Raw genomic sequence first — 16,783 nt, 5'->3', positions numbered from 1 at the left:
GTCATTCTATCATACTTCAGCTCAGTGTTAGAGTTCATCAGTTGGTGTGTCAGGTGAGTGGTGGAGTGCCGGTCTCTCATTAACCTGTGACCAGATGGATTCAATGGGTGTCAGATCTGGAGAACGTGCAGGACAGGGGCAATACTCGAATACACTTTGTTTCGAGGGAGGTTAAGGAATAACGGGCGTTTTCTTGTTTTTCTGTTTGGGGAGCAAAATAACTGATGATGGTCGAAGTAGGGAGGATATAAAATGTAGACTGGCAATGGCAAGGAAAGCGTTTCTGAAGAAGAGAAATTTGTTAACATCGAGTATAGATTTAAGTGTCAGGAAGTCGTTTCTGAAAGTATTTGTATGGAGTGTAGCCATGTATGGAAGTGAAACATGGACGATAAATAGTTTGGACAAGAAGAGAATAGAAGCTTTCGAAATGTGGTGCTATAGAAGAATGCTGAAGATTATATGGGTAGATCACATAACTAATGAGGAGATATTGAATAGGATTGGGGAGAAGAGGAGTTTGAGGCACAACTTGACTAGAAGAAGGGATCGATTGGTAGGACATGTTCTGAAGAAATATGGGTAACACAAGAAATATTTCAATTGATCGACGAAAGAAGGAAGTATAAAAATGTACAGGAATAAAGAAATACACGTCACTTAGGAACGAAATAAACAGGAAGTGGAGGAAAGTTAAGGCGAAATGGCAGCATGAAAAACTTTAAGAAATACAGTCTTTAGTGAAATTAAAAGCAAGGGTGGTAAAGCAAAAGGTGTATCTGGAATTCCAGTGTTAAATGCAGAAGAGAGAGAGCGGATGCGTGGAAGAGTACATTGAAGGAGTCGATGTGGGGGGGGATTTGTCTGATAACATGATGGATGAAGACATAAGGACCGACAGAGAAGAGATGGGGGATCTAATATTAGAACCAGAATTTAAAAGATCTTACGATGACTTAAGATCAAATAAGGCAGAATGGATAGATAACATTCCACTGAAGTTTCTAAAATCATTGGCGGACGTCCCGACGAAACCACTGTTCACGTAGGTATCTAGAATGTATGAGACTGACGACTTACCATCAAACCCTCCGAAAAAATCATTCACTTAACAGCTCATGGATCCAAGTTACTAGAACAATAATTTACAGAAGAATGGAAAAGAAAACTGAGGGTGTGTTAGATGATGATAAATTTGGCTTTGGGAAAGGTAACAGCACCACAGAAACAGTTCTTACGTAGGTGATGGTACTGAAAGCTAGACTAAAGAAAAACCAAGACACGTTAGTACGATTTGTCGGCCGTGGAAATGCGTTCGACAATGTCAGATGGTGCAACACGTTCGAAATTCCGAGAAAAATAGGAGCAAGCTACAAGAAAATACGGCTAATATGTAAATGTACAAGAACAAGACGAGACAATACGACTGGAAAATCAAGAACTAAGTGCTCGAATTAAAAAGGGTGCAAGACAGAGATGTTCGCTGATGACGTTTTTATCCTCAGTGAAAGTGAAAAATAATTGTTGTATATGTTGGGTGGAATGAACAGTCGAATGGGTACAGAATATGGACTGGGCGTCAATCGAAGAAAGACGAAAGTAATGAGAAGTAGTATAAATGAAAGCAGCGAGAAACCTTACATCAGAGTTGGGGATTGCAATGCAGATGAAGGTAAGGAATTCTGCTGTCAAAGGGCATATCTGGCAAAGACAGGTCTACTGGTATTAAAAATAGGCCCCAGTGTGAGGAAGAAACTTCTGAGAATGTACGTTTGGAACACAAAATGTATGGCTGTCAACCACTGGTTTTGGGAAAACCAGAACAGAAGACAATTTAAGCATTTGAGATGTGGTGCTACGGGAGAATATTGAAAATTAGGTGGACTGATAAGGTAAAGGATGAAGATGTTTTTCGCAGAATCGGCGAGAATATGAAAAACACTGACAAGAGGAAGGAACAGGTGACAGGGCATATGTTTTCACATCAGGGAGTACCTTCCATGGTACTAAAGGGAGCTGTAGAGGGTAAAAACTGTAGAGAAAGGCAGAGACTGGGATTCACCCAGCAAATAATTGAGGACGTAGCTCGCAACTGCTACTCTGACATGAAAAGGTTGTTATAGGAAACGGGGCGCGTCAAACGACTCCGAAGACTGATGACTCAAAAACAAAAGACAAAAATTCCGCTTTGTGATATTGCAATTTTAGTGGTCAGCAGTGTACAAGCACCGTTTGTACGATCTTTGGTAAACTCATGGTGTACAGTGTTAGCAGTTACAAAAATATAAATAACCTCTCATTTGCACTAATGAAGGAATACCAAGTGTTCCCGAAGGGCGAGCTTCGGTAAACGGACGGCGTACAGTAGTAACTGTTATTAAAATAGACACCTAGTGACCAGTTCCTATAGTAACTGCAAATAGTCATGATCCGTCTATTAATTCGAGTGAGGTTTCTTGTTACTGCTGCATAGTTGGCTGTCAGTTATAATAGTGTACATACACATCAGAAGGAAGGACTGTTTGGAATCGCTTTCTGAGAAATTTTCGATGGAAATGTGGGTAACTGTTCGAGTTTATACCTAAAAGTTATATATTCAAACCTAAATCAGTTTTGTGATTATCCTCTGTCTTTTATAAACTCTTTCCCGTAGAGAAATGATTTAAAAATGTCCAAACGTCAAGCTACACCGTGATCAGGAGTTCCTGTTAAACTGTAGGTTCCCATGTAATTGGATACGCAAGTACAATGGACAGAGGAAGGTAAGGACGCAGTAGCTGCAATAAAATCATGGCTGTAAAACCACATCGGTGTTCAGGTAAAAATTTGGATTGAGGAATGCTTTGCTTTTATTTTATTTCTAATATTTCTACTTTGCAGAATGAGTGTAACGTGTCTATTGTGGGATGGTTCGGAGTGATTCAGACGGGACTATGTAAATTACATACTGACCATAAGCCCTCACTGGGTGAGGATGAAGCATGAATCTGCCCTTTTGAAGGAACCATCCCAAAATCCTCCTAAAGTGGTTGGGAGAAACAGACGAAAACCCATATCAGTACAGTCATGTGGTAATTTCAGTTCCACATTTTTTTTTTCGAATAAGTGTGTACTGTTACAATCCTACCGTCGCTTTACATTCTATGTGCGTTAATTATCGACGAAGGTGGCCACATAGGGTAAAGTTAACGACGTGCGATATGGTGATGTGGAATGGAGCAAGTAAATAAGGAGCCAGTCATTTTCACGTCAGGTGCTGTGAGACATATAGGCAAAGAGGATATGGCTCCCACCAAGTAACCTGGAAAGATTAGCTATTTTTATATAGCCGTAGTGTAAAATTATATTAAAAGCTCAAGTAGTATAATATGAAGTAGGGGCTTCTGACTGGCTGGCATAAACAGTCCTTGTACTAGTCAGTCTAGTGACGACACCGCTCGAAAAACTTGACATGTTCGTGGGTCATCGTGAGCGGTCGATGCAAAAGACTTCATCATCATCGACACTAGATTTCAGAATAGTGGTAGAGAATATTCGTGAAATGCATGTGATATTTAACTTGCTCTATAGATGTATGTGTGTTCCCAATCCAGAATTAATTTGTGGCCTAGCTGTTTAATGTAAATTGTGCTTTCCAAAAGCAAATCAACTCTGTACTGTAAATGAGACGTGATTATTGTAAGCAAGTACAGTCTTATCCTGGCTTAGCACTGTCTGTTGCAGGTGACATTTTCGTTTAAATAGTTCCTGATGATTTTGCATCCACTTGCGACGAGGGACACAGGTGAAAGTTGAAGTCGCAGACGGTTTTGCTAGTGAATTACAAAGAAGATTTAGGTCCGTTGGATTTCCCAGGTTAGGGAATCTGCACGCATTAGCGCAACATAGTAACGACGCTGTATAATTCCTAAATGCTACGGACAACTTGTACTATCACTACGCTGATCCTCCATTGATTCGGTCAACCAGGCTCCTCATGGTGGTCATATTCTGGCGATGGAAATTTACTCTATCTCTATGATCTGACACAGCTGTCTCTGGGTTTACTCTATCTCTATGATCTGAAACAGCTGTCTCTGGATTTGTTAACTTCACAATTTAGATCAGATGAGCAGCTGGTACTCGTATTCTCATTCTTTACTTAGCACGACCCACTTCGCTTTCACAGGTGTGATTGAGAAGCTCGACTACCTTCAGAGTCTAGGAGTAGCAGCGATATGGCTGTCACCCATCTACAAATCTCCGATGGCGGACTATGGGTACGACATATCAGACTACAGGGAAATCGACCCTCTGTTCGGCACTATGGAGGACTTTGAGGCCCTTCTGGAAGGTGCCCATCAAAGAGGTATGTATCTAACGTATCTAACATGTGTATTATATCGGCACAGGAAAACTTACTGGACGATCTACTATTCTTGGAGTTACATGGCAGGAAGACTGCAACATAGTGTCCTGTCAGTGGAAATTTCTCTTTCTTCCTTACAATGTTATTCTTGTTGTTTTTAATTTTCTAGTACTATATTTGTTATAGTTCCCTCACAATCAAAATATTCTTTGAGATACATGTGTTTTTTTATCTTCGATTTGAAGAGTGGTGATAGACTCTTCATTTATACAATTTATATTGTCAGAAGTCTCAACTGACTACATTATAGGGTATGCCGTCTTTTACACATCCAGAAGCTCCAGACGTTGTCAATAACTGCAGTATGGGTAGTGGCTATTACTTACGAATTTTTGTCATAGGAAATAATTGCAAAAGAAATTCGTTGATCTGAAGGCAGAAGCCGTTTAGCAGCTGCGGTAACTAATCACAATTTCTTTTTTCTTTTTGAGGCTACGGTCATCTAAATTTCTTAACGAATAATGGTAAAATATCTCAAGAAGAAAAGGTGAATTTAGCTTCTAAAGAGAATTGTATCAGTGGATATAAGTGTTGAACTCAACAACATCCTGTCTCATTTTAAAGTTGGATTGTGCATATAAAATTTCTGATGGAGTTAACTAAACAAAACGCAAAAGTTTTCTGTTGGATAGGTATCACATCTGTGAGAATCCATGGATGCTCATGTTAGATGCACTTCACCCATTTTTTGTTGTTGTGAAAATGAGAAATTATCAAGCACATTTATTTATTTTTAATGAATGGTGTGGGTTCCTGTAGTCATGTCCTAGTTCATGAACCACGGGCAACGTATGAGTGGCCAAGTAAGTGGTCCCGACAGTCGGGATACCAGTTACTTTGGAATAAGGCTGGGTATCTCGGACATATTCTGAGTCGTGGTCACTTTTGTGCTCATAAGGCAAAGACTACCAAATCCACCGGTTAGTCCCTCAGCCGTTAGGGGTAAAACCCAATGGGACTCGGGGCACGTAAGGCTAGCAACCTGCTCCCCTGGTACTTTAAATATGATGCTGGCAACAATCAGAGCAAAATGCCTCGGACCTTTGGAGGTGACGGAGTCCCACCTCTAACTGACAAACCAGGGACTCCTAAGATACGACTTGGCAAACAAATGGTAATGAGATGGGGAGCTATTAATATCAATGGGGGCTACTCTGGGAAGAAGGTAGAGCTGGCAGAGGCTGCAAGTAAGATGGGGCTGGACGTTTTAGCTGTTAGTGACGTTCGGGTAAGGGGTGACAAAGAAGAGGTAGAGGGAGAATACAAGGTCTACCTGTCAGGAGTCAAAGCAGGAATAGCACAATGGGGTGTAGTGCTTTACATCAGGAAAGAAATGGAACCCAGCGTAGTTGCAATAAGGTATGTAAACGAACGACTGATGTGGATAGATTTGACAGTGTCTAGCAAGAAAATTAGGATTGTGTCAGTATATTCGCATTGTGAAGGGACAGATCGGGATAAGATGGATAGTTTTTATGAGGCACTCAGTGATGTAGTTGTTAGAGTAAAGGACAAGGACAGTGTTCTGCTCATGGGTGATTTTAACGCCAGGATTGGAAATCGAACAGAAGGGTATGAAAAGGTTATGGGTAAATTTGGAGAGGATATGGAGGTCAACAGGAACGGGAAACAACTCTTGGATTTCTGTGCCAGTATGGGCTTAGTAATCACAAACTCCTTTTTTAAACATAAGAACATTCACCGGTATACTTGGGAAGGCAGGGGAACCAGATCTGTTATTGACTATATAATAACAGATCAGGAATTCAGGAAGGCTGTGAGGAACACACGTGTATTCAGGGGATTCTTTGTTGACACTGATCATTATTTAATCTGCAGTGAAATTGGGATTGTGAGGCCGAAAGTGCAGGAGGTCAGGTCCATATGTAGGAGAATAAGAGTGGAGAAACTTCAGGATAAGGAAATCAGGCACAAGTACATAACAGCGATCTCAGAAAGGTACCAGTTAGTTGAATGTAGTCAATTACAGTCATTGGAAAAGGAATGGACAAGGTACAGGGACACAATACTAGAAGTGGCTAAATAATGTCTTGGAACAGTAGTGTGTAAAAGTAGGATGAAGCAAACAGCTTGGTGGAATGATACAGTCAAGGCAGCCTGTAAAAGGAAAAAGAAGGCGTATCAAAAATGGTTACATACCAGAACCCAGGTAGACAGAGAAAGTTATGTTGAAGAAAGAAACAAAGCCAAACAGATAATTGCAGCATCCAAGAAGAAATCGTGGGAAGACTTTGGAAACAGGTTAGAGACTATGGGTCAAGCTGCTGGAAAACCATTCTGGAGTGTAATTAGCAGTCTTCGAAAGGGAGGTAAGAAGGAAATGACAAGTATTTTGGACAGGTCAGGAAAACTGCTGGTGATTCCTGTGGATGCCTTGGGCAGATGGAGGGAATATTTTGAAGAGTTGCTCAATGTAGGTGAAAATGCGATCAGTAATGTTTCAGATTTCGAGGTAGAATGGGATAGGAATGATGATGGAAGTAGGATCACATTTGAGGAAGTGGAAAAAATGGTCAATAGATTGCAGTGCAATAAAGCGGCTGGGGTGGATGAAATTAAGTCGGAACTCATCAAATACAGTGGAATGTCAGGTCTTAAATGGCTACACAGGATAATTGAAATGGCCTGGGAGTCAGGACAGGTTCCATCAGACTGGACAAAAGCAGTAATCACACCAATCTTTAAAATATGGAAACAGAAAAGATTGTAACAACTACAGAGGTATCTCTTTAATCAGCGTTGTGGGTAAAATCTTCTCAGGTATTGTTGAAAGGAAAGTGCGAGTATTAGTTGAGGACCAACTGGACGAAAATCAGTGTGGGCTTAGGCCTCTTAGAGGTTGTGAGGTCCAGATCTTTAGCTTACGGCAAATAATGGAGAAGTGTTATGAGTGGAACAGGGAACTGTATCTATGCTTTATAGATCTAGAAAAGGCATATGACCGGGTTCCTAGGAGGAAGTTATTGTCTGTTCTACAAGATTATGGAATAGGAGGCAAACTTTTGCAAGCAATTAAAGGTCTTTACATGGATAGTCAGGCAGCAGTTAGAGTTGACAGGAAATTGAGTTCATGGTTCAGAGTAGTTTCAGGGGTAAGACAAGGCTGCAACCTGTCTCCACTGTTGTTCATATTATTTATGGATCATATGTTGAAAACAATAGACTGGCTGGGTGAGATTAAGATATGTGAACACAAAATAAGCAGTCTTGAATATGCGGTTGACTTAGTTGTGATGGCAGATTCGATTGAAAGTTTGCAAAGTAATATTTCAGAGCTAGATCAGAAATGTAAGGACTATGGTATGAAGATTAGCATCTCCAAAACGAAAGTAATGCCAGTGGGAAAGAAATATAAACGGATTGAGTGCCAAATAGGAGGAACAAAGTTAGAACAGGTGGACGGTTTCAAGTACTTAGGATGCATATTCTCACAGGATGGCAACATAGTGAAAGAACTGGAAGCGAGGTGTAGCAAAGCTAATGCAGTGAGCGCTCAGCTACGATCTACTCTGTTCTGCAAGAAGGAAGTCAGTACCAAGACTAAGTTATCTGTGCACCGTTCAATCTTTCGACCAACTTTGTTGTATGGGAGCGAAAACTGGGTGGATTCAGGTTACCTTATCAACAAGGTAGAGGTTACGGATATGAAAGTAGCTAGGATGATTATAGGTACTAGTAGATGGGAACAATGGCAGGAGGGTGTCCACAATGAGGAAATAAAAAAAAAAACTGGGAATGAACTCTATAGATGTAGCAGTCAGGGCGAACAGGCTTAGATGGTGGGGTCATGTTACACGCATGGGAGAAGCAAGGTTACCCAAGAGACTCATGGATTCAGCAGTAGAGGGTAGGAGGAGTCGGGGCAGACCGAGGAGAAGGTACCTGGATTCGGTTAAGAATGATTTTGAAGTAATAGGTTTAACATCAGAAGAGGCACCAATGTTAGCACTGAATGGGGGATCATGGAGGAACTATATAAGGGCGGCTATGCTCCAGACTGAACTCTGAAAGGCATAATCAGTCTTAAATGATGATGATGATGATGAATGAAAGAAGTATTCATGTTGTAGATTGTGCAGTACAAGGTAGGAAAATCCACAAGTTTTTTGTATTACACGTCTGATCAAAGGTATACGGACACCCCTACGTGATGAGAAATTGACCACTACACGTCACGAAAGGCTCACCAGCCGCTGGTCGATAGCAAAGCTATAACAGCGGAAGTTGGTCGGGAAAGCTCAGTGACTTAGGTGGACTATTCATTGGATGCCATCTACGTATATCTGGGACATTTCAACCCTTGAAATCAGCGGAAGCAATCTCTCGTCAGTTCCAAAGTGCTACCAGTAGGTCAGCTAGCACAGTCGTCGTGCGTAGAGAGCTAAAATAATGGGTTTTAGTGGTCGAGCAGCTTCTCATAAGCCACACATTTCTGTAGTTAATGCTGAGTGCTGATGACGTAAAGAGTGACGCCACTGGGCAGTGGATGACTGGGAATGAGTGATTTTGACTGATGAATCACGTTATACGCTGTGGCTATCCGATGGAAGAGTTTTGGTTTGGCGAAAGCCTGGAGAAGATCTGCCTTCGTGTGACGTGCCAATAGTGAAATACAGGCGGTGTTATGGTATGGGATGTTTTTCATGGTCCCCTTAATGTGCTTTAAAAAACGCTAAATGGGGAAGGATATGACCACATTTAAGAGCAGTGTGTACTGAGTGCAGAGAGGAACAGTTCGGAGACGATTGTTTGTATCAGCATGAAAATGCACCCTCTCATAAAGAAACGCTGAGAGGCAATGGTTTGTGGGCAGTAATATTCCTGAAATGGAATGGCCTACCCAGAGTCCGACCTGACCCAATGGAACATCTTTGGGCTGAGTTAGAAGGTTTACCGCAGGGTTCAACATCACTATTTTTTCTGGTTTCAGCTCTTGAGGAAGAATGAGCTATCATTCTACCACAAACATTCAGAAACCGCATTGAAATTGTCCCCCGCAATGTTCGAAGAGTTATAAAGGCGAAAGGTACACCCAATCCGTATTAACAGTTTGTCAAATCAAACACCTTTCAGACATCTGAATTTCCAAATCATTATTTTATTAGGCTACCAGTTTCGGCAATACAGTTCGGAGCCATCTTCAGGCCCCATGACCGATATGTAGGGAGATGCAGTCGAAATAGGGGCCAGCCTTCAAAGACTGCTATCCGTAGACTTTTGAGACTGAGTCGGCAGATACTGTTTGAAGTAATCGCTGGCACAAAAATCTGCGGATATTCGTCTTTCAATGCTGATCCCTATTTCGACTGGACCAAAAGGGGACTCTACCTACACGTCATTCAGGGGCCTGAAGATGGCGTCATATATCGCCGAAACCGGTAGCCCAATAAAATAACAGGCTGGAAATTTAGATGGCCGAAAGGTGTTTTATTTGACATTCTGTACTGAACACCTGAAGTCCCGCAACCATATGCGAAAAGATGGACGTACAGCAACCCATATAATGCCCTCTAATAGGTGGCAGATTCTTTTCATTCGATAGTGTATATTCCGCAAGCATATAAGAGCTCGTGCCAAAGATAAAAAAAAGGCTACAAAACTCATGGTGTAGCAAAATGTTTTAATTCATATTGCTGAATTCCGAAGTGATCAGTCAACATTCGATGTGATACTATGTGCAGATATAAAGGTGATCCTGGACTTCGTTCCCAACCACTCCAGTGACGAGCACGAGTGGTTCATAGCTTCCAGCGACCCAACACACGAGAACTACGAGAAGTACAAGGACTACTACGTCTGGGTGGACGCCAAAGAAGATGGATCAGTGCCCAACAACTGGGTAAGCTGTATCACACATCCCATGTAAATGGGGCGATTTGTTGACTTCTAGCTAATCGTTGAAAATTTTGTAAAAGAATGATAACATGATTCAGTTTCAGTGCTAACTGTCTGCATCACTTAAGAAATGAATGTGATTGAAAATATTTGAAGTGCCCAGAATTCTTAAACTGTGTGTAAAACAGCATATATATATTTGACACCAGTTCGAACCTAGCCATTGTGACCTGTTATAATGGGAAACGAGGCAGAATCACTCTCTGTTTCACATCATATTTTTTCATGTTTGTATCTTCATATCCATGCCCGAGGCAGGATTTGAACCTCCGACCGTAGCGGTCGCTCGGTTCCGGACTGTAGCGCCTAGAACCGCACGGCCACTCCGGCCGGCGACGTCCTACAGACGCGAAATTTAACCGACAGGAAGAAAATGCAGTGATATGCAAATAATAAGCTTTTCAGAGCACTCACACAACATTGACGCCGGTGGCGACACCTACAACGTGCTGACATGAGGAATGTTTGCAACCGATTTCTTATACATAAACAGCAGTTGACCGGCGTTGCCTGGTGAAACGTTGTTTGGATGCCTCGTGTAAGGAGGAGAAATGCGTACCATCACGTTTCCGACTTTGATAAAGGTCAGATTGTAGCCTATCGCGATTGCAGTTTATCATATCGCGACATTGCTGCTCGCGTTGGTCGAGATCCAGTGACTTAGCAGAATATGGAATCGGTGGATTCAGGAGGGTAATACGGAACGCCGTGCTGGATCCCAACGGCCTCGTATCACCAACTGTCGAGATGACAGGCATCTTATCCGCATGGCTGTAACGGATCGTGCAGCCACGTCTCTATCCCTGAGTCAGCAGATGGGGACGTTTGCAAGACAACAACCATCTGCACGAACAGTTCGACGACGCTTGCAGCAGCATGGACTATCAGCTCGGAGACCATGGCTGTGGTTACCCTTGACGCTGCAGCACAGACAGGAGAGCCTGCGATGGTGAACTCAACGACGAACCTGGGTGCACGAATGGCAAAACGTCATTTTGTCGGATGAATCCAGGTTCTGTTTACAGCATCATGATAGTCACATCAGTGTTTGGCGATATCGCGGTGAACGCACATTGGAAGCGTGTATTCGTCAACGTCATACTGGCGTATCACCCGACATGATGGTATGGGGTGCCATTGGTTACACGTCTAGGTCACCTGTTGTTCGCATTGACAGTACTTTGAACAGTGGACGTTAGATTTCAGATGTGTTACATACGACCCGTAGCTCTACCCTTCATTCGATCCCTGCGAAACGCATCATTTCAGCAGGACAATACACGACCTCATGTTGCAGGTCCCGTACAGGTCTTTCTGGATACAGTAAATGTTCGACTGCTGCCCTGACCAGCACATTCTCCATATCTCTCACCAATTGAAAACGTCTGGTCAATGGTGAGCGAGCAACTGGCTCGTCACAATACGCCGGTCAGTACTCTTCATGAACTGTGGTATCGTGTTGAAGCTGTATGGGCAGCTGTACCTGTACACGCCATCCAAGCTCTCTTTGACTCAATGCCCAAGCGTAGCAAGTTCGTTATTACGGCCAGAGGTGGTTGTTCTGGGTATTGATTTCTCAGGATCTATGCACCCAAATTGCGCGAAAATGTAATGATATGTCAGTTCTAGTATAACATATTTGTCCAATGAATATACGTTTATCATCTGCATTTCTTCTTGGTGTAGCAATTTTAATGGGCAGTAGCGTAATATGACATGTGCTTCACACCAGCTACAAGAGTGGGCACAAGACCAGTGCAGAAACAACGGATCATTCCATTACAATAACTGCTCCCATGTTCTTGGAGCTGATAAATATAGTGTTTCAGGAACTAATAGACGGCACATTCAATGAAACTTGTTGTTTTCTTATCAGCAAAATATCGACACGACACTACTGCAAAATTCTATGGAACGCTCTTTATACCAAATCTGAACTTTCCTTGGCCGAGACGCTAGTATGACATCCAACTAAAAGAACTGGCACGTGTAGTGTGACGACTCTACGTGAATGTGAGAATACCAAATAACAAACTATGTGCCTATCAGACAACCAGCTTATCATATAGTCTGCTGCATATCAGAATCTCGTTAACAACTCGTAACGATAGGTCCCCTGTCTGAACACAGTAACCCACGTCTTCCCACAACTGTACGACGTTGTTATTAACGTCAAGAATAAGGTTGAATGCTGACCACTATACTTTGGACCCGACAGAACAACTGTAGTGAACTAAATCTACTTACCACTTATGGTAATGAAAGCCTCAGTGTTTATCTTAACGCGTAACTTCAGTTTAATCATTAGAGTTCTTGATTTCTGAGTGCATTTTGAAACGTTGCTAAGTAAGTAATACACACTTTCCCAAAGCGATTAGTTGTTATTTACATATTATTTGTTTAGTGTTTTCTTTTAGTCTGTAATCGAAATACAAGAACAGACTAAATGTTACACGTGAACTGGCGTGAATACAGCACATAACATTTTAATATAATTGCAAATGTTTTAGAATAACTAAGCATTATGGTATTTCAGGGGGAAAGGTCTACATACAATATCTGTATAAAAAGAAAAAAAGAAAAAAATCGCTACAGAGTCCATTTGGCATCCAGCCCACAGACATACGTTTATCTGGAATCCAGAAGCCACATGGTACTAGTCTGCTACACTATGTTGCATTGCTGGATCACAAATTTTGTAACTTAGAAATCTGAACTGCTCTGCAATACAACACTACACTACACAGCACTGCACTACTCTACACTACTGTACTTGGTATCAGAACCAAGATAGATTTCTCATTTGTCTGGATAATTAGTCCCTAGTGTGTAGAAGTACAACTCAAAATCCAAAGGGGCTGCGCTGCTGTGCCACCCAACATGTAAAAAACTGGTAGATGGCTTGGGAGTCCCAGGAAATCCATCCTGGTCCTCCCCGAGGCTTGTCACTGCCTCCGGAAGACTGTTGAACTGGATGTACTGTCGTGGTGCGTTATCGTGATGTATGGCCTCTGCTTGGTTGTCTCTCTGCCACTCACGCTTGCAGTTCATAAGCTGATATCTTAGCTGTCAGCGATTTCAGATTTTGCAACAGTTTCTCGTTCCTTATTATACAGGGCTATTACAAATGATTGAAGCGATTTCATAAATTCAATGTAGCTCCATTCATTGACATATGGTCACGACACACTACAGATACGTAGAAAAACTCATAAAGTTTTGTTCGGCTGAAGCCGCACTTCAGGTTTCTGCCGCCAGAGCGCTCGATAGCGCAGTGAGACAAAATGGCGACAGGAGCCGAGAAAGCGTATAGCGTGCTTGAAATGCACTTACATCAGTCAGTCATAACAGTGCAATGACACTTCAGGACGAAGTTCAACAAAGATACACCAACTGCTAACTCCACTCGGCGATGGTATGCGCAGTTTAAAGCTTCTGGATGCCTCTGTAAGGGGAAATCAACGGGTCGACCTGCAGTGAGCGAAGAAACGGTTGAACGCGTGCGGGCAAGTTTCACGCGTAGCCCGCGGAAGTCGACGGATGAAGCAAGCAGGGAGCTAAACGTACCACAGCCGACGGTTTGGAAAATCTTACGTAAAAGGCTACAGCAGAAGCCTTACCGTTTACAATTGGTACAAGCCCTGACACCCGATGACAAAGTCAAACGCTTTGAATTTTCGGCGCGGTTGCAACAGCTCATGGAAGAGGATGCGTTCAATGCGAAACTTGTTTTCAGTGATGAAGCAACATTTTTTCTTAATGGTGAAGTGAACAGACACAATGTGCGAATCTGGGCGGTAGAGAATCCTCATGCATTCGTGCAGCAAATTCGCAATTCACCAAGAGTTAACGTGTTTTGTGCAATCTCACGGTTTAAAGTTTACAGCCCCTTTTTCTTCTGCGAAAAAAACGTTACAGGACACGTGTATCTGGACATACTGGAAAATTGGCTCATGCCACAACTGGAGACCGACAGCGCCGACTTCATCTTTCAACAGGATGGTGCTCCACCGCACTTCCATCACGATGTTCATCATTTCTTAAACAGGAGATTGGAAAACCGTTGGATCGGTCGTGGTGGAGATCATGATCAGCAATTCATGTCATGGCCTCCAAGCTCTCCCGACTTAACCCCATGCAATTTCTTTCTGTGGGGTTATGTGAAAGATTCAGTGTTTAAACCTCCTCTACCAAGAAACGTGCCAGAACTGCGAGCTCGCATCAACGATGCTTTCGAACTCATTGATGGGGACAAGCTGCGCCGAGTGTGGGAGGAACTTGATTATCGGCTTGATGTCTGCCGAATCACAAAAGGGGCACATATCGAGCATTTGTGAATGCCTAAAAAAACTTTTTGAGTTTTTGTATGTGTATGCAAAGCATTGTGAAAATATCTCAAATAATAAAGTTATTGTAGAGCTGTGAAATCGCTTCAATAATTTGTAATAACCCTGTATTATAGACTGTTGTATTGCCAAAGACGATCCTGTCGTAAGCAACATCTCGTCTAATGGCACTTTCCCAGACGATGTGGTCTGGGGTGCTGGTTGCTACACATTGACAAATATCTGTAGTGCGTTGATTTATTTTCGGTAACTAGCTGGGATATGAACCATGTCCCGACAGGTAGCGTATGGCTCCCTCGGTCGGAAGAACTATGCCATATTTGATCATCAGTACAAGCCTTTATTTCTTTATCCGAAGTTGGTTTTGTGCCGAGTATCTTCTTTACCTTTTCACATTCGCCGTTTTTAAGCCAATATAGTGCACCTCTCTTTCCTATTGCCAGCTCCAGAGGTAGCAAGCCTAATATCACCAGCAGTGCTTCAGTCTGTGTTTCCCTACACGCGCCTGTCAGGCGCAAGAGTACACTTCTCTGTGCTCGCCGTAGAGCCTGAACTGTCCTTACCTTCTTGGCTCTATGAGCCCAAACGCTCCACCTGTAGCCCCAGTTATAATTATGACTGCGTTGTGGTACGTTCTTATCGTACTTAGTGGCAGCTGAAAACTTATTTGGCCAATAGTTGCTATTTTGCTCAGGATTTTAATGACTCTGTGGCAGACGGTTTCTACAAGAGTACGAAAGTTTTGCTTTCCATCAATGTTTATAGCAAGGTATCTTCATCATCATTTCATCCCCATCCGGCGCGCAGGTCGCCCAATGTCGCGTCAATTGTAATAAGAGCTTCAGCAAGGCGTCCGGACCTGCCCCGCAAGGGGCCTCCCGACCTATGACGCCAAACGCTCATTTCCATTTTACATACTTCCTTTTTTTTCTGATTGTATGCTTTCTCGTTCTTGACAATGCTCCTTTTCGTAACATATGAACCGCTTTGTGTGCTGCTATGGTTAGTTATTTTCTACATACCAGTTATCCATGGAGAAGAAATAAAAACGTTGAGGTTCGCCGATGACATTGTAATTCTGTCAGAGACAGCAAAGGACTTGGAAGAGCAGCTGAACGGAATGTATGGTGTCTTGAAGGGAGGATATAAGATGAACATCAACAAAAGCAAAACGAGGATAATGGAATGTAGTCGCATTAAGTCGGGTGATGTTGAGGGTATTAGATTAGGAAATGAGACACTTAAAGTAGTAAAGGAGTTTTGCTATTTGGGGAGCAAAATAACTGATGATGGTCGAAGTAGAGAGGATATAAAATGTAGACTGGCAATGGCAAGGAAAGCGTTTCTGAAGAAGAGAAATTTGTTAACATCGAGTATAGATTTAAGTGTCAGGAAGTCATTTCTGAAAGTATTTTTATGGAGTGTAGCCATGTATGGAAGTGAAACATGGACGGTAAATAGTTTGGACAAGAAGAGAATAGAAGCTTTCGAAATGTGGTGCTACAGAAGAATGCTGAAGATTAGATGGGTAGATCACATAACTAATGAGGAGGTATTGAATAGGATTGGGGAGAAGAGAAGTTTGTGGCACAACTTGACCAGAAGAAGGGATCGGTTGGTAGGACATGTTCTGAGGCATCAAGGGATCACCAATTTAGTATTGGAGGGCAGCGTGGAGGGTAAAAATCGTAGGGGGAGACCAAGAGATGAATACAGTAAGCAGATTCAGAAGGATGTAGGTTGCAGTAGGTACTGGGAGATGAAGAAGCTTGCACAGGATAGAGTAGCATGGAGAGCTGCATCAAACCAGTCTCAGGACTGAAGACCACAACAACAACAACAACCAGTTACTTAGTCTTTCAGGAACTACCCTACCATTTTCCTCTAATTAGACCCTTGGGTTGGCAGATAGTATAATTAGCAGATCGTCAGCGTAGGCGAGGCAGCCTCTGATGTCTATTATGCTCTGAAGCTGGTTTCGTAATGGGTCTAAGCCAACATCCCAGAACTTTGGACGACTAACGGAACCCTGTGGGCAGCCTTTGGTGATTTATTTTTCACAATTTTCTTTTTGGGGCAATCTAATTGCACCTGCCTGTCTGTGCAGTGATCT

At 42.5% G+C, this 16,783-nt stretch overlaps 1 protein-coding gene across 1 annotated transcript in view; it reads left to right on the top strand.

Moving 5' to 3' along the window:
• The window catches only part of LOC126169316 (maltase 2-like), a 73,119-nt gene that overhangs the window by 9,728 nt on the left and 46,608 nt on the right, over window positions 1–16,783 (top strand). The window contains exons 2-3 of the mRNA XM_049920632.1: window positions 4,169–4,348; window positions 10,111–10,268. Of these exons, the coding sequence (XP_049776589.1) occupies window positions 4,169–4,348; window positions 10,111–10,268 (338 nt within the window). The remainder of the gene's footprint in view (window positions 1–4,168; window positions 4,349–10,110; window positions 10,269–16,783) is intronic.

The sequence above is a fragment of the Schistocerca cancellata genome, chromosome 1 (assembly GCF_023864275.1).
Source record: "Schistocerca cancellata isolate TAMUIC-IGC-003103 chromosome 1, iqSchCanc2.1, whole genome shotgun sequence".
In the NCBI taxonomy this organism is placed as follows: domain Eukaryota; kingdom Metazoa; phylum Arthropoda; class Insecta; order Orthoptera; family Acrididae; genus Schistocerca; species Schistocerca cancellata.
The sequence above is the reverse complement of the archived record's forward strand: the minus strand, read 5'-3'. Positions and strand labels throughout refer to the sequence as shown.